This window comes from Diabrotica virgifera, chromosome 3 (assembly GCF_917563875.1).
Source record: "Diabrotica virgifera virgifera chromosome 3, PGI_DIABVI_V3a".
Classification (NCBI taxonomy): Eukaryota; Metazoa; Arthropoda; class Insecta; order Coleoptera; family Chrysomelidae; genus Diabrotica; species Diabrotica virgifera.
The window spans coordinates 245300758-245319150 of NC_065445.1; the positions used below are offsets into that span (position 1 = coordinate 245300758).

The 18393-nt window shown below is 30.5% G+C and overlaps 2 protein-coding genes and 1 long non-coding RNA gene across 3 annotated transcripts in view; 1 reads left to right on the forward strand and 2 right to left on the reverse strand.

The window, feature by feature from the left end:
* Positions 1 to 6447, reverse strand: part of LOC114328682 (zinc finger protein 91-like) — a 68450-nt gene extending 62003 nt beyond the window's left edge. Inside the window, exon 1 of the mRNA XM_028277603.2 lies at positions 6262 to 6447. Coding sequence (XP_028133404.2) covers positions 6262 to 6315 — 54 coding nt within the window. The 5' untranslated portion in view covers positions 6316 to 6447. The remainder of the gene's footprint in view (positions 1 to 6261) is intronic.
* On the reverse strand, positions 1494 to 14729 carry LOC114328683 (casein kinase I-like). Its single transcript, XM_050646009.1, has 2 exons — positions 14462 to 14729; positions 1494 to 14350 (listed from the first exon to the last, which is right to left on the reverse strand). The coding sequence occupies exon 2, from the start codon at positions 14319 to 14321 to the stop codon at positions 13041 to 13043; it is 1281 nt and encodes a 426-aa protein (XP_050501966.1). The 5' UTR covers positions 14322 to 14350; positions 14462 to 14729; the 3' UTR covers positions 1494 to 13040.
* LOC126881633 (uncharacterized) lies at positions 14723 to 16945 on the forward strand. Its single transcript, XR_007696941.1, has 2 exons — positions 14723 to 15605; positions 16487 to 16945. It is a non-coding gene; the product is annotated as an uncharacterized LOC126881633 (long non-coding RNA).
* The last annotated feature ends 1448 nt before the right edge of the window (positions 16946 to 18393 follow it).

Genomic DNA, 18393 nt, shown 5'->3' on the forward strand with positions numbered 1-18393 from the left:
TATATTCGTGGAATACACCATAGAACAATTTGGTGTTGAAGGATAACTTTCACTTTGGATGTTTGGGTTGTGCCGTTTTTTGGATCAACTGTATCATACTAGTTATGGAAAGGGAGCAAAGTACTTCGAATTGGTAGATATATACTTGGAACGTGTAAGTCTTTAACCACAAGAGAGCAGGAAATTACAAAAGAGTTTTTATTTACAAAAGAAATATGACTTTCTGATGATTTACAGTGGTGTTACGATAGAAACCAGAGCCAACACAGTTGCTCTGGTATAGATAACACACATACGATTTTTACACCAAGTACAAGACTGTAAATATATCTTTGAAAGAATTGTGTGTATTGTGAGTGTAAAAGTCGAACTGCAAGAGTAAGACTCACAGATGTAATCCATCTTCTGTAGTCGATATTTGAACTCTTCGTGTAACTTTGCGTCGATTGATACACGATTTCACTAATTTTTGATCATTTTTGGCAAACTTGCGGCCATAACTTTTTAACCGGAAATAACATCAAAACCGTAAAAATTAATATTCGAGTTCGACTTTTCAATACGCCGATTGACATATCAGGTGTACTATTTCTGTGACGATAATGTGACACTTACTATTTCGCTTACAAAATACTATTTCGGTGACTTTAAAATAGCACTTCCGGCTACAACTTTGGTACTATAAGAGGTCCGAGGTCAAATTTATCACCTTTAATACCATCTTTGCGCTATAAGCTCTAATTCGACACCTCATTTGCTATCCCATCTCTTCTAATCACGGAGGAGTTGTGTTTATGGACGGACAGACACAATTCAAAGTTTTCATATTTTAATGCTGTAAAATGGGCGAAAACAATAAGCCAATTGGCTGCACTAGGACAAAAAAGATCTAATATAAAAAGAAGGAGAAGATAAGACATTTTCCGTTAACTTTTGCAAGTCTTTATAATATGGTGTAAATATTCCTGCCTCTTGATACACAACATGTTGCATACAGTAATAAGACACCTACCTTGTAAACTTGTAAACTGCCATTCAAGAATATATGGTGCTAACTGGATAATACACAAAATAAACGATAAAATGTGACTTACCATTATAAAAATCGGTTAATGCTTAGTTTAATAAAAAATGTTTGAAGGTGAAGAAGAAACTTTCACAAAATATTGATAAAAATAAAAATAATTGAAAATTAATTTTAAAAAATTAAAATTTTTAAAAAATTATAAAAATAATATGAAAAATAAAAATAATTGAAACGAAAATTTTGAACAAATCGTGTTGTTTTAATTTAATATATCGACTTGCATAAAAAAATTTCATGTAATATCATTAAAAATATATGCGATTGACGTCTGATATATACCGTTGACACACTGTATATTTAGTTACTGAGCACACCGCCTAAACATTTAGATTTTTTTATATAAAATATGTCCAAGTCAAGCAAATAGATCCACATGATGTGGACTAATGACAAAAAAACAAATTCATTCGATTAATTTAGTTTATTTCTATTAATATATATATCACAAGTTAATAGTTTTTTCCTTAATTTTGTATATATTGCATAGCGGGATACTTCCAGGCATAATCTCACGAATATATATGTACATATTTAAAAGAAACTTTGAAAAGAATAAAAATTCGAGATATTCAAACCTAGATGTTACTACTAACTGAAAGATACAAAACTCTAAAAATAAGAACAAAATAGAGTGCGCTGTTTCTTTCTAATTAGTAAGATGACATGTTCAGTAAATAATACAACGCTCTACTAAAATAAAATGTTATGTACAGGGTATTTTATTAATAATTGTAAATATTTTAACTGTAGATTCTTGGGCTCAAAATATTAAGATTTAACCCTGCTAAAACTGCTATTTTAGCATAATTTTTAGATTCTCCAATACTTTCTATGCAAATAATATACTCTTCATTCGTAACGATAAAATCATATATTTTAAGTTCAAAACGGGACATAATACATTAATCAAAATAACTGTGCTGTTTCATTTTTAACTTCAAATATCTCGAAAAACTAATGACTTTATCGTTACGAATGAAGAGTATATTACTAAGAGTGGCGTAGAATTTGGGAAGGGTCAACCATTCACTTTTCTCCGTCGTACGCCTCTGGTAGTAGCCAGAAACGTTTGTTTAACATAATTTAGTAGGGTGTACAGTACCATAGCCACCTTTACTTTACAAGCCATGAAGAGAAAAAGGCAACGTCGCAATTGATGACGTCGGTAGTCTGACTTTCGGACTACCGCTTTCGAAACTACGATTTTAAAGTACAAATTCTGGTAAAATTTATAGTATTTTTTGAGTCGAACAAGAAAATATTATTAATTAGAAGTTTGTACAAAATAATATTACAAGTAATTCCTTGTAAGTAACGTTTATTATACAAAAAAAAAAACCAATAACAAGAATATAAACGGGATCCATTTTTTTCGAATCCTAAGAAAACTAATAAGTATTTTTCAAAAATTTAAACGCAGAATGAAAGATTACGTTAGGACCGAGGGCCGAAAGTCCCTGAAAACTTCTATGTTTATTTTAATAAGTTAGAGGGGTGAAAAACTAAGAAAATTTAGTGTAATTTTTAGTTTCAAATGTCATTAAAAAAACTTTTTATTCATTCTAAGGGACTTTCAGCCCTCGGTAATAAAGTAATCTTTCATTCTGCGTTTAAATTTTTCAAAAATACTTATTAGTTTTCTGAGGATTCGAAAAAAATGATTACATTTAAAATACAGGCGTCAAAATTTTGCATTTTGTTCCTTTCCACTTAAAGTTTGTCGCACTTATTTAGAAACACCCTGAATTGATAAAGAACAAATCTAGTTGTTAAATATAAGCGAATTAATAAAAAAAACAGAATGTTAAGAAAACCGGAGTCTATAGTTGGGTTTTAATTTCAGTATTTTATAAATGCCCGGTACACCATAAAAATTTAACTGGTTAGCAACAATATTATTACAGCGGTATTGTAAAAGAATTAGGCTATAACATATTAAAAAAATTACTTAAATCTGCCAACAGGTTTAGGAAATATAAGACATTAAAAATGACAAAATTTTTAAGTGGACGGATTTCTATATGCACGCAAGTTTATATAAAAATATATTATATTGAACTAAAATCATCTTAATAACATACCTTTTAATGTTCTTTATAATTTGGAGCACGAAATATTGTAAACTATTTCAGTTTCTCTGTAAATACAGTGAAAATGGTGAAAATTATTTAAAAACAAAGGAGAACTGTCAGAATTAATCGGTCTACCAATAGATGTTGCCAAATTTCAACTTCATGGCTTGTTAAGTAAAGGTGGCTATGGCAGTACCTACACTTGCTGCCAAGTATGACAAGGATATGTCAAATGGTTTTAAAGTACTGGGTACAAATAGTTTTTATATTTTTAAATAAAACATCCTGTAACTCAGTAAGGAGCCACTTTTTATTTAAGGTATTTGAGTTAAATCTTAATATTTTGAGCCCAAGAATCTACAGTTAAAATATTTCCAATTATTAATGAAACACCCTGTATATTTGGTAGCTGATGGGAGTCCATTTCTAATAGTATACCAGTTCTATTGCAAAAGTATCTGGGCCTGTCATAATTTCATAACAAAAGTAATGATTCAGATTTGCTAAAGAACCAAGAATCATTGAATTCCTCAATTCCATTCGATCACGAAAAGTACTAATGTCTCAATGATTTGTCTTAAGTATAATCTGTACTTGAGATAAATATATACTTGAAGACTATGAATAACAAATGCATTTAATTAGTTCACGTCAACTTCTTTGAATAAATGATGAGAAATTTAAAAAGCATTACAGATGTATGTATATAGTCCAGAAAGCCACTGCGCATCCGCTAGGAAAAATATTCTAATTCGGATTTTTTGCACAATCTTACTCAAAAAGGACTCCTTTTAACAAATTTGCATGTTGCCAGGACCAAAAAGTGGTCAAAAATTTTTTAAACGTTTTTTTTTTGTTTTTTCCTAAAATTATTTTTTTTGCACGGAAAAAAGTTTTTTTTAGGTTTTATGGATCATTCCAAAGAGAAAAGGTCTTTAGTGACTTTTCTCTAAAAATAATAGTTTTTGACATATAAGCGATTAAAAATTGAATAATTGCGAAATCGGCCATTTTTAACCCTCAAAAACTATGTGAAAAGTTGAAAATTTGAATGTTGCCAAGGTAGGTAGATATTCTTTAAACATCGATTGATGAAATCCCGAAGAGTTTTTTTGCAATACAATATTTAAACCTCCTTTGTTTTTTAATTGCTAATCAAGCGTGCACGACACTATTTTCCACCGACAGTATGGTGCAAATGAAAGGAATAAATTCGTTATTTCGTAAACCGGCGACTTTAAGGTACTAGTACACTTTAGAAGACCAAAAATAAGCATTTTTTCAAGATTTTTTTTCTCAGAACCTTTATTAAAAATGAACATAAAACTTTTTACATATTAATATTTATTTTGCAAAGAATAAAAAAAATATATCTTTTTTTATTTGTGTGCTTACACTAATATTGTAGAGGGCGCCAAAGTCGAGGCCTCGAAAAAAAGTAGCTTCGATGACGGACAGTTAATCTCAGGATTGGGATCTCTGAAAGAAAAAAATCGTACGGCATTTGAAAAAGGAAGGATTCTTACATGACAATTTACCACCGTTAGTGAAGAATTCCTCAAAATAAAGATTTTACGGAAATTTGAAAAATTTTTGTGAAAAAATCGCCCGATTTTGTTCAGTTTTTCACGGATAAAAAATATTTATCTTTTATTTTTTGGTTAAATTGTGGTAAATTGTCACGTAAGAAACCTTCCTTTTTCAAATGCCGTACGATTTTTTTGTTTCGGATATCCCACTCCTGAGATTAACTGTCCGCCATCATTTTTCGAGGCCTCGACTTTTGCGCCCTCTACAATATTAGTGTACGTGCATAAATAAAAAAAGATACATTTTTTTGTACTCTCTAAGAGTTAGAGATTAATATGTAAAAAGTTTTATGTTCATGTGTAATAAAGTGTCTGAGAAAAAAATTCTTGAAAAAAATTATTATTTTTGGTCCTGTAAAGTGTACTAGTACCTTAAGGAAAAATCCCGAAACAGGTCGATTTTTATTTTTAAGTTATGATATTGTGGCATATATGGTATACTAGTGACGTCATCCATCTGGACGTGATGACGTAATCGATGATTTTTTAAATGAGAATAGGGGTCGTGTGCTAGCTCATTTGAAAGGTTTTTCAATTCTCTATTCCGTAATATAAACATTTACATAATTATTTATACAGGGTGTCCAAAAAATTTTTATTAAATTAAATTGTTTGACAAAAAAAGAAGTAGAAGGACACCCTGTATAAAAAATTATGTAAATGTTTACATTACTTGATAGAGAATTGAAGAACCTTTCAAACGAGCTACCACACGACCCCTATTCTTATTTAAAAAAATCATCGATTACGTCATCACGCCCAGACGGATGACGTCACTAGTATACCATATATGCCACAATATCATAACTTAAAAATAAAAATCGACCTGTTTCGGGATTTTTCCTTAAAGTCGCCGATTTTCGAAATATCGAATTTATTCCTTTCATTTGCACCATACTGTCGGTGGAAAATAGTGTCGCGCACGCTTGATTCGCAATTAAAAAACAAAGGAGTTTTGAATATTGTATTGCAAAAAACTCTTCAGGATTTCATCAATCGATGTTTAAAGAATATCTACCTACCTTGGCAACATTCAAATTTTCAGTTTTTCACATAGTCTTTGAGGGTTAAAAATGGCCGATTTCGCAATTTTTCCATTTTTAATCGCTTATATGTCAAAAACTATCATTTTTAGAAAAAAGTCACTAAAGACCTTTTCTGTTTGGAATGATCCAAAAAACCTAAAAAAACTTTTTTCCATGCAAAAAAAATAATTTTAGGAAAAAAACAAAAAAAAACGTTTAAAAAATTTTTTACCACCTTTTGGTCCTGGCAACATGGAAATTTGTTAAAAGGAGTCCTTTTTGAGTAAGATTGTGCAAAAAATCCGAATTAGAATATTTTTCCTAGCGGATGCGCAGTGGCTTTCTGGACTAATAGTATTTACTAAACATGTTATATTATCATATCTCAAATTATTATTTTTTCAAAATACAAAAAACAACGAAGCCTATCCCACATGTTCTAGATTTTATGTTAAATATAGTAGTTGCAGTGTTCTCCATGAACTCACCTTCATTATACAGGGTTCCCACCAAATATCCTCTTTCCATGCAGATAGATACATTTTTGTTTCCGTGGCAGTACATAGATGAAAAAAATTGAGACAACAAACAAAATATTAGCATGAACAGAGCAGCTATAACAAAATCTAGATTACATCTTTCTTTTTGAAAATTGGTAACACAACACAGAAAAAATACAGGTCTTTTTACAAATAACAAAAGTTTAAAACTTATCTAAAATGTACAATATTGGTTTAAGCACCATACACGATAAAACTGACAATTGTTCCTTAACCAAAATGACAAAAACAGTCTAAAATTCTTATACAAACATCGTAAGGCATAATTTTTTATACAAATTCATGAAAAATTTAACAAATATAAATATTATTAATAATTTGGGCATTAATTTATATTATAGAATAAAATTGAATTTATGAATTTTTGAATATGTATGTAGATTCTCCTTTGAAAGTATTAAAAATATACCACACAACTATGATGGTGATGTGTGCTAAAATTTTAAAAGATCAGCAATGGATCTTTATTAAGAATATTTAAAAAATTATAAATAGACCACAATCTTAAATTATAACAATAAAATGCAATACAACTAAATTTTTTTATTAGCTTGACACATATCCAAAGCACAAATCCACAAAACATTTCTGTGAAATGTTTTTAAGTAATAAAGCTTAAAATCACCTTATATCACAATAACCATGATGAGTATAGTGAAAGGAATCTGAAGGCAAACACTGGGTTTAAAGAGGAATATTATGATCACTGGGCTAGTAGATGTGACATTAAAAAGCATTAGAAAAAAAAATTGATTTAATGGGTGCCTTTACAAGCAGAAAACAACTGCTAAAGAGCATTAAATGTAGAAAGAAGGTATACTATCTCATGTTATAGATGTGTTATTGCTTTTGTATGTTGTTTGCCAGCTTAGTAGCAAATAATATACAGTGATGAGTGTGCTAATAACCAACAAAAGATGGAAAACATAATACATTGTGAAGTAAAAAGAGATGAAACTGGTAGAGGTGGAAATTATCGATATAAACGTATAAATTAACATTACATTACCTAGTTTTCCACCTTTAGATGTATCGAAGTCGAAGGAGTATAAAAACTGTCACTGTGACAAGAGAATTTTATAAAATACTCCTGTCACAGACATTTAAAGGTGGGAAACTATGTAATGTAATGTTAATTTATATGTTTATATCGATAATAAGCATCTTCAAAATGCTTAGGCTAGGCACTCAAAAAATTTACACACAAAAAGATTCACTTACTTGTTCCAACAAATTACGGAAGAGTTTAGAAATTCTCCAGAGAAACTGAAAACAACTCTTATGAAAACTATAGTTATGTGGATTTACTTAGAGAAGCGAAAGTTACTACATTTTGGAAAAGAAGGATTCACGCTAAATAGTTACCAGTTGCTGGACTTTGGCACATGTGTACTTGTAAAAGTGCAAGGCTTGTTATATAATAGCTACTTTGAAAAAAAAACTTCAATTTTGTCACATCTTGATGTAAACATTAGTATAAATAAAATAAAGATGTATGGATATATTTAGAAATTAAAAGAAGAGTCCAACATTTAAATAGATATTTGATAATTTTTTTTATATTTACCGTATACTGGATGTTAACCACTTACTTATATAACAATAGTTACTGTAATATGTCTCCGATGCAAAAGTTTTAGATTAGCTTTACGTTTTCAAATAATTTTCAATTGGAAATTAAATCAAATGCTTATTTGAAAATGTCCAAAACTGTTTGATAACTCCTAATTCAGAATTTAAATAATTTGTTACATATATGCATAAAAATAAGAAGGCTGAAGAAAAAATACCAATTACATCTACTAAAAAGAAACAAAAACTTAGCTTTTAGTATAGCTTTTACAGTCGGAAAAATGAAAGAATACCCATGAACGATCACATTAATCACTTATTTTGTATTTGCTGTCTTTTTCTATAAATAACAAACGTTTGTAATAGAAAAAGACAGCAAATACAAAATAAGTGATTGATGTGATCGTTCATGGGTATTCTTTCATTTTTCCGATTGTATATTACTTAAACATCAATTTGACAAAAATATCTTAGCTATGCATTTTTAAATTATGCTCATAGTTTTAAAATGTGTAGAAGATTTATGTAGAAATGTCTGGCAAATTTGTTTATATCTAGAATATTTGAATATGCTTCAGCTAAAAGGGTTTTGGAAAATTGGAAAAATTTTTAGAGATTTTTATTAATGGCATAGATATTAATCATTCAGCCAGTAGTGTGTGTGTTGGGTAAATGTCTTGTTACTTAGTAAAGTCAACTTCATTGTCTTTACAAAGAGATGCTAATTGTATCCTAATGTCTGCAGTTTCTCAGGTGAGTATATGAAGATGCTACTGACCCCTATAAGTTTAATTAAATTAAACTTCCTATCAATAGTTGCTTGCACAATTGGAAATGAAACTTCATGGGGAAAGTCTTATTGATTGTGAGAAACAGACAAACTCTTTGGGAACTTTATGAAAATTTGATATAAAAGAATTAAAGTTATATCAATTATATGATTATATGCAGTAACCGCCACTCTATTAGACACATGTGTACATTGAGCTAATACAGTCCTGGATGCTGGACCCTTTACTTGTTGCACTGTTTACTTTTATGTCTAGTGACGTCTAGAATGTCAGAAAATGTATAAAAATCAATATAAACATAGAAAGTTTGACAGTTTATAGAACAGTAGTTTTTGAAGTTTATATAAGTTTGTAGTTGTCATTGTGTTAAAGTTGTAAAGTAATGTGTGATCCAGAATTATTGTCACCATAGGTGGCTCTTAACGACAGAGCCTTAACTATAGAGCGCATGTCGATTCTTAATTCAGATATACATTGGAACCTCGATTATCCGTCTCTCCATTAACCGTCACCTCTGTTAACCTCCAGGGTCCGTATATCATCAATTATTCATTTTGTTAGCATTGAAGTTTTGAGCATTGCGATGAGCCACGAAATTCGTTGAAATGTACAGTGATGCTACCATTGCATTTACACAAACAAAGATTTGTGTAAAGAAGCCAGAGAAGGTGCATCGCATATGCAACAATTTATTGAGTGGAATTCTCGACTATAAAGTAAATTGTATGATCTTACGTGGATTAAGAAATTCTTCGTTGCAAAATTTTAATTAACAGTAAAACAAACAAGATTTCAGAATATTCTAAACCAAATTATTGGGATTGGACGAACACAAATCCCTTTTATATTAATTATTAAACAAAACATACAAATAAAATACCTCGACACCATAAGGTACAAGAGGACGGCTTAAGTAAGTAGTAAGTAAGTACAAATAAAATTTGAGAGTTGTACTATGAATTTTTTTAACGTTCTGTTAACTGTCTTTTCGATTATCCGTTATACCCTTGGTCCGGTGCCCTGACGGATAATCGAGGTTCCACTGTACTTTCCAGTTTACGTCAACTTTGCAGTGTACATCAACTTAACAAGAAAAGTTAGGTTATGTAGAGATAGTTGGTGGTGGACATATACAGCATCTTGTTTGATTTTATTTATTATTGTTACTTATAATTTTGTTAATTCTTTTTATTTTTGATTAAAGTTCTATGTTAAAGGTTTTGACTGATATTTTATGTTTTATAATGTTAATCAAAATTAATTGATAAACCAATGATATAAATTCAAATTAAAACAAGACATATACCTCGTCCAATTTACTTACCGTTGCACGTCATCAGCGCCATAGCCTGTGACACGATACCAACACGAAATATCTAGGCGGTAGGTGTGTTCCCCTTTAGGATCATTTTGATTCTAAAAAAGAACACACCCACCGCCTAAATATTTCGTGTTGGTATTGTGTCACAGGCTATGGCGCGGATGACGTGCAACGGTAAGTAAATTGGACGAGGTATATGTAATTTTATGCATGGCTAGCTTTGATCCCAATAATTGTGGATCGCTCGTTATTGTAATTGTAATTATTGGTGTTTGAATACAGTTTTTAAAAAGCAGAGTAACAATACTATTAACACATTCACGGACACGCTTCACTTATATACACATATTCTTATGGAGTAAATGGACAGACATAAAAGTCAAAGGTGAGAACGGGCCAGATTAGCCCAGGCCTAGAAATTAGATACCTGTGTGTCTACTAGCATGGCTCTTACTGCACAGATGAATTGCCCAAGAAAATGCAAAAGATACATGGATTGCAAAAGCAGAAATAAGGTATCCCATGTAACTCTTTACGCCGCTGTATTTTCTGTAACTTTTTCAGCTGAAGGAAATTCAAATTTTAATTATAAATAACCAGACATTTCTATAAAAATTTAATGTCTCACTCACTACAATCTAAGCTATTTTTGTACAGATACCTACTGGGTTAATAAAATTTAGTTTAAATACAGTAATGAGTGTGCTAAGAAGCAACAAAATAACGTAAAAGATGGAAAACTTGATACGTTGTGAAATAAAAAGAGATGAAACTAGAAGAGGTAGAAATTATCGATAGAAACATATAAATTTACATTACACTACATAGTTTCCCATCTTTAGATGTATCAGAGGAGTATGACGACTAACACTGTGGCATATAAAATTCTCCTATCAAAGATGTCTAAAGGTGGGAAATTATGTAATGCAATGTAAATTTATAGGTTCGTATCGATAATTTCACACCTCTATTAGTTTCAACTCTTTTTATTCCACAAGGAATTATGTTATCCATCTTTTGCATTATTTTGCTGGCTCTTAGTGCACTGATCACTGTATACTGATAAAAAATAAAGGTTATAGAAGAAAAAAAAAAAGGATTCTGCACTCTTCTTCAATACAGTCTCTGATTAACCTACAGTTAATAAAGAAAACAATAGGAAAGGATAAAAGTTAAATACGACTCAAAAGAAAGATATATTATTAAATTGTTTATAGATGTTAGATTGCATCACTAAGTAACAAAGTAGAAAAATGTTATACCATTCAATAAAGAAAAAATATATTATAATAATGTACAAAGAATATTTAGTACAGTGCTGGATACATGAGAAGGGAAAATGGGGAATATCCCCCCACCCCCAACAAGGTCCAAAAATTAGAGAAAAAAATTGTTGAAACATGAAAATATATTAGCTGGCATGAAATGTAAACCACAGACAGACAAATTCAACCCAATAAACCCACTAGCTAGGGAAATTAAGGGAATTTAATGCATAGTTATTATTTTTGTCTTTTACGTAGTTTGGGTTTATGTTTGGTTGGTGTTTCATTGGAAGTTACCACCTCAAGAAAATTTCTAGATCCACCACTGATTATTATGGGTACCAGAAGCTATAGAAGCATTATCTACTTTTGCTGTATATAAAAGTAAGATTTCCCAAATAACCAAAAATATTGTAGAACTTCAAGAACAAATGACAGAATGGAAAAACTAGATAAGCATTAGATCTTCAAATCAATTATAATTATAAAGTTGTAGAAAATGTATAAACCAAATGCTAAAATATAGCAGATGGCCAAGACAGTAAGGAGGAGACAAATTTTAACAAAAAGCTAATAGAAAAGACACAAAAGCATATGTCAAAGATGTATGAAGTCACTATTTATCACTGTTAAAACAAATAAACATTTTGGCTTCCTGTTTTAGTTAGCTCTCTCTATCGCTTGTCGTTTCCCCATTATTGAGGATCGTAATTTCTTCCAATATTCCTAACAATTATTGATCCCTATCTTCAGCTGCTCTAAGAGCTTCACAGAATGAGTTTCCAGCTGAATTCGTAATTCGGTCAGACCATCTGGTTGGTGATCGTCCTCTTGATCTTCTCCCCAGAACGTTTTCAGAAACAATTAATCTCTCCAAACTATCGTCATATCTGTGAACCACATGACCGAAGAATTGCAGAATTCGTTGCAGACATTTTGTGAACAGCAGTTTTTTTTTAATTTGGGTTGGTTTATGAAAACGTTTGTCCTATGAGCTGCCCAAGGTATGTGCAGAATTTTTCTCCAGCACCGCCTCTCAAAGGCATCAATTTTTTGGCGATCTTGTGCGCAAAGAGTCCAAGTCTCTATTTCTCAATCTCTATTTAGTTATTCTCAATCTCTATTTAGTTAACAGGAATGGCAAAAAATATACCAAAGTAGAAGATGACTAGAAAAAGTAATCTTTTTATACCAACAACTGTCACCAGTAAATAAAAAATATTGTGAAAGTTTGGAAAACTATAGTTTTCAATGTTTTATTTATATTATTAATTTTTAACTTTGTGATTTCAACAACTCTACTATTAACTAAGTATTAATCTACTTATTACTTGATTTGCATTGGTGGAAAACATCTAGTACTTAAAAAACAGTGTCAGGTACTCTCGGTGTGTTAAAATTTTGGTGGTATGTACAAATATAATTATTATAATATAACGCAGTCTAGACAAAAGCAAATTTTCATCATTATTGGTTTAAGGTTTTGTATAAAATCAAAGTTTTATATTTTAAGATGTGATACCTTTTACTAGATACTTGTTTGTATCTATCAAGGTTCGGTTGAAACATTTACAGCTTGATGGGAACCCTGAGTGTATCAAAAGATGGATATTCAATACATTTTGCTAAGATAAAACCAAATTTAAAAACTTCCTAATGTCCTTACAATTAACAAAAAAGAGAACTTTCAATTGGCATCTAAAATTTGGGCTACTTTAACAATAAAAACAAAAAAGAATTGTCTAACTTCCACAAACTTCACTGTTTAGATACACCTCTGTTTTTTCTCTTAAAAAAGCAACAACATTTAGTCTCATCAAATATTTCAATTTCTTGTGGTTGAGCAATTGGTGCACTGCTGTGAGCAGTAGCGTCATCAATGTTAAGTTCGTTATTTGTCGAACTTAAAACTTGAACTGAATCATGGCGCTCAGCTGGAGTCAAATTGCCTAAGTGCTGCTGTTTACGAGATACATGGCCAGCATTTGCTTTTGCGTTTTTGGTTAGACCTTTCTTTGGTGATGTCACCTTGTCATGAGCAGTAGTAGATAGAGAACCTACTGATGTGTTCATGGTTTTTCCTGTCCAATCAAACTCTCCATCTTCCACATATGTCTTTTTGTTAAAAAGTGTAGTAAACAACTTTCTTAAGTATTCATAATCAGGGGTTTCAAAAAAATCTAACCTTCTAACGTATCTCATGTAAATAGAAAATTCTTCTGGGTGACCATCACAAAGTGATTCTATAGATGTAGCTCTTTTGGTATCTCCTATTTTTTGATATCTCTCTTTTAAAGTATCAGCCTTTAAACCTTGCCATGGCAAAGAACCTCTTAAAAAGTACATGAACATATGTCCTAAGGCTTCGAGATCATCTCTGCGAGATTGTTCTTTTCCTAAGTGGGTATTTATAGACATATATCTGGCAGTGCCTGTAAGGGATTTGTGCTCTCTATAAGGTATGTGCTTATTTGTTTCAGGCTCTATATACTCTTTGGCTAGACCAAAATCTATGATATGAATAATTTTCTCCCTTTTTGTGCTAGTACGACCTATCAAAAAGTTTTCAGGCTTTACATCTCTGTAAATTAAGTGTCTGGAGTGGACATACTCAATACGGTGCAACAACTGGATCGCTATCATTAGTACAGTTTTTAATGAAAACTTTCTTTCACACATGTCAAACAAATCTTCAAGACTAGGCCCCAAAAGTTCCATAACCAAAGCATTGTACTTACTGCATGGTCCAAAGTAATACACATTTGGTATACCTTCGTGAGATCCAAGTAACTTATAAAATCTGTACTCCAAATGTAATTGCGGAGCCTTAGACCTCATAGGCTCCATTTTAATAGCTACATGTTCATTGTTGTAAAGGTTTTTCCCTAAACGGAGCTCTCCAAAGTTGCCACAACCAATTTTTTTACCAACTCGAAAATTGGGACCAACCATAAGGACTATAGAAGCTGCATTAGAGGCATAGCGAACATTTTGTGGCTCACTGGCAGCAGTGCGTTTGGAATTCTGCTTTTGATCCATTTTTGACTACTACTCCTTCTTACTGTTCACTAGAAATAATCGTTAATCCTACTAGAACAATGCACAAAATAAAGTACTTTAAGGTTCTTTTAAAAAGTGAATGCATCTAACTGATCTATTTGAAAACTTTGTATACTCACAATTATAGGCAGACATGTCTCGATTTTGCTCCTCAATCCTTCTGTTTTGAAAATATGTATGAAGTTTTGTCCGAGCTTTCCACAAATTCGGCACAATTTTGTTTCCATTTTTCGGCATTTTCACAACATTTTTCTTTCAACAACAAAGCGAGAGATTGTATATATCATGGCCAATTTGATTCGACTTCAGCGACAGCTAATTCAAAATATAGAATTGTGTCCGCAGTTTAAACATTTTCAAAATATCACAACCGACTTTACGAACAACAACTTATTCATACAATTATGTAAAATTAATTCTTTATGCTACTTCATACAAATTTATCTCTTTGCAAAAAACTACATCCCACAAATGCCAAGACGCCATTTTAAATTTGGGTTGCGAGATTGCGAATAATTTCCAAAATCTTTCACAGGTGTCTCTTCATTCGACGAAACAAATTTTGAACGCAGAATTTTATAAATCAATTTTAAACTATTCTGTTCATAAATTAATAAAATAATATCTTATAGGTTGTCCTAATTAATATTTTGATAATTTTGTATCTTACGCCTTCACTTCCTCTACGTTCACCTTTATATTCTTATAAAGAAATTAAAGAAATGAAAAAGTCTAAAGAATTTTAAAAATTGTAGAATTGAATCATTTATTTAAATTATTGATATTGCACTTACTAAATGGCAAATAATAAAATTTGAAAAAAGTATAGACCGTTCATTATAAATACCGTTTCACGTCATCCGCGTCAGAGCACGTGACGTCACCTAATACCAACCTTAGAATATAAAAAAACAGGAAGGAGTCTTTCATATTGGGATAAACCGTAATCGTACCCCCTCCTAACTGCCAAAGTGTCATGGCCGCCGTCGGGACCTATTGTGCTGACATTTACAATGTTTACATATAGAAAAGTTTGTTTTTTTCTGCTTATAATGCCGTTTTCTAAAGATATTAGTGAACAAAATCGATTTGCTAACAATATTTAATATATTTTAAATGTGCTAAAATTGGATTCAACAGCAAAAGTCGCATAAATAACATATAAATAACGAATTTGTTCACCTATTACAAATGGGGTTATGTGGTTGTAACTGTTTATTTTGGGAATAAAATGAAAATGATCAATTAAACGACTGGAAAACTGTAAGTATTACAATTAAAACATGTTTATCCTATCACAAGAGTTCACTTCATTTTAAGAAAGCTAATTATTATTATACAATAGACATTTATAAACTGCCATGTACTTTTAAGGTTACTTTTGATCTGTTTTCAAAGCTTATGATAATGTTACCTCTTTATTAATTAGATTTGCCAACAAAAGATGCATGATTAAGGCCAAATGCAATTCCTTTGCTAAAGTCATAAAAAAAGTACCAATACAGTTAAAAAAATTATTTTAAAAAGGTCTCTCAAAAGACATGAAAATATACAACAACTCAAAAAACTAGAGAATGTAAAGAAAGCCAGGTTATTGGAAATGGAATTCCTGTTTAATTGAAAGCCAGTAAACTATCCAAGACTTTTCAGAATCAAATGTTTCAACTTGTAAAAGGATTCTTCTGACATTTTTAGTAAAAACCAGATTATCCTCAAGAAAAATTCTGTTTTAAGTGAAACTCAAAGTCATATGTATAAATATAATTTTGTGAATGTGTCATCTTTGAATGAAACAAATTTTTTACCTAAACAAATAAATGTATGTTTGGATCTAATTAAAAACAATGCTGAATCAAGTACAGTAGAAATACAATCCTTTGAACTTCTAAATGTGATTGTTAAAAGTGTCGAGATAGCTACTGCATAGGGATTCGAAAGGGATAGACTTGTTATGAACGCACTTGATCATGTACTTCTTACTGTTATAAAGTTGAAACAAAACTTATTTTATGCTTTTTTATCAGTCACTTTTAATTGTGTATCAACTTTACGTGGTACATCGTGCAAAAATTGCTAAAATGCAAACATTATATTTATTTTCTGTGTTACATTGGATACTATGATTGAATGTCTTCCTCTTTTAGATAGTGAAGTGAAGAACATCTTGAAGTTCCAATGATGTTTCAAGATGAGATAAATCGAAATAATGGTTGTATGTTAGAAGGACAGAGAATACGAAGAAATGTTATTACTGCATACTTAGTGTAGTGAAATACAAACTTCAAACATTATAATATATTTTTTTATTTCAAACATTTCATATGATTATGAAAGAACATCTTCCTCTTTAAAACAATGAAGAAGTGAAGAACATAATAAAGTTCCAACGAAAATGATTCCAGATGAGGAAAATCGAAATAATGGTTGTATGTTACGTGTATAGAGAATACGAAGAAATGTTATTGCTGCAAACTTAGTGTAGTGAATTAAAAACTTATTGTCAAATACAAATCAATTTATTTCATACTTTTATAATATATAGTGGTACAATTTTATATGTGTTCAAATAAAAATATTAATAAATAAAATACAATAAACACAAATCATGTATATCTTACAATGAATTACAAAATCAAAAATTAATTACAAAAATATCAAAATAAATCTAAAATATTAAAAAGTAACCCATAATTTTTATAGTACCTACATACTTTGGTTGGTACTCTAATAATTTGGAAATCCATTAAAGTTTGTAGATGGAAATTGCAGGTATCTAAAAAATATATAAAGTAACTCAACAATCTCTTTTCAATTAGGGTTGCAGTTGATAAAGATGAATGACCCTTGCTCGGGAAATCAAATGTATCTAAAAAAATTAAGTAACAGCTTTCTAATAAAACAATCTTAAGGCTGTATGACACTATGCATTTTCTTGTATCATTTCTAATATCGTTTCTGATATCGTTTCTTGTATACATTTTCTTGTATCATTTCTTGCACGTGACTGGTCGAAATTTTGTTTGTCACCCTGTCACGTTACATTGGTATGGTACTTATGGTAGTACTGTGTCTACAGCTGATTTTAAGGATTTTATAAAATTTATAAACTTTTAAAAACAAATATTTTAATGTTATAATAACTAGAATTTTTACGTTGACTGTTGATTATTTGTGTTTTTTATTTTGTTTTGATATTTGTGCTAAAATATTTGCATTATAATTATCTTCAGTTTGATCCAAATTGGAACTATTGTATTTTCCTCTATTAAAAAATTATGCAATATGAAACCCAAAGTTATTCTAAATATATGGTTATTAGTAGAACAGTAGTCCATACCAAACGGTATATTAAGTATCAATAAAATATTTATAAATAATACCTACAAAACACAAATAAATTCATCAAGACATAAATCATATGATCTCATTTTCAGCCGCCATTATGACATTTAGAAGTTTTACCAGCAGGTTTTACGTTTTTGCTCTTTGCGCAGAAATTGGCGCAGTTATTGTACAAGAATCTGTGCCTGACACAAATTCTTGTATCGTTTCTGATATCGTTTCTTGTATCTGTGTATGACACTATACATTTTTTTGACATATCAGAAACGATATTAGAAATGATACAAGAAAATGCATAGTGTCATACAGCCTTTAGCACTAAACGGAAACAAAGATACTGGTAAGTATTAAAACATTTTTTGAAAAATCTTTCTGAAAGTGAAAATAAAGACTACTCTCTATGGGAACAACTAAAACTGGGTATGCTTTACAAAAAAATGTATCCAGAACAAACTTCTTCTCTATAAGGCAATACTACTACAAGTCTGGATGTACAGGATTTAATTCTGGGGAACTGCCAGTAACACAAATATGCAAAGACTACAAAGATTCCAATCCAAAGTCTTTCATGATGTCCGATTTTTTTAGTACCACTACCAAATATCACGCTAAACTTAAAATTCTTACAATGAAGATAGCTAAAGCTTGAGTACACATAGATAGATCCAACCAAATAAATAAAAACAATTAATGTATGTAAAATGTATGT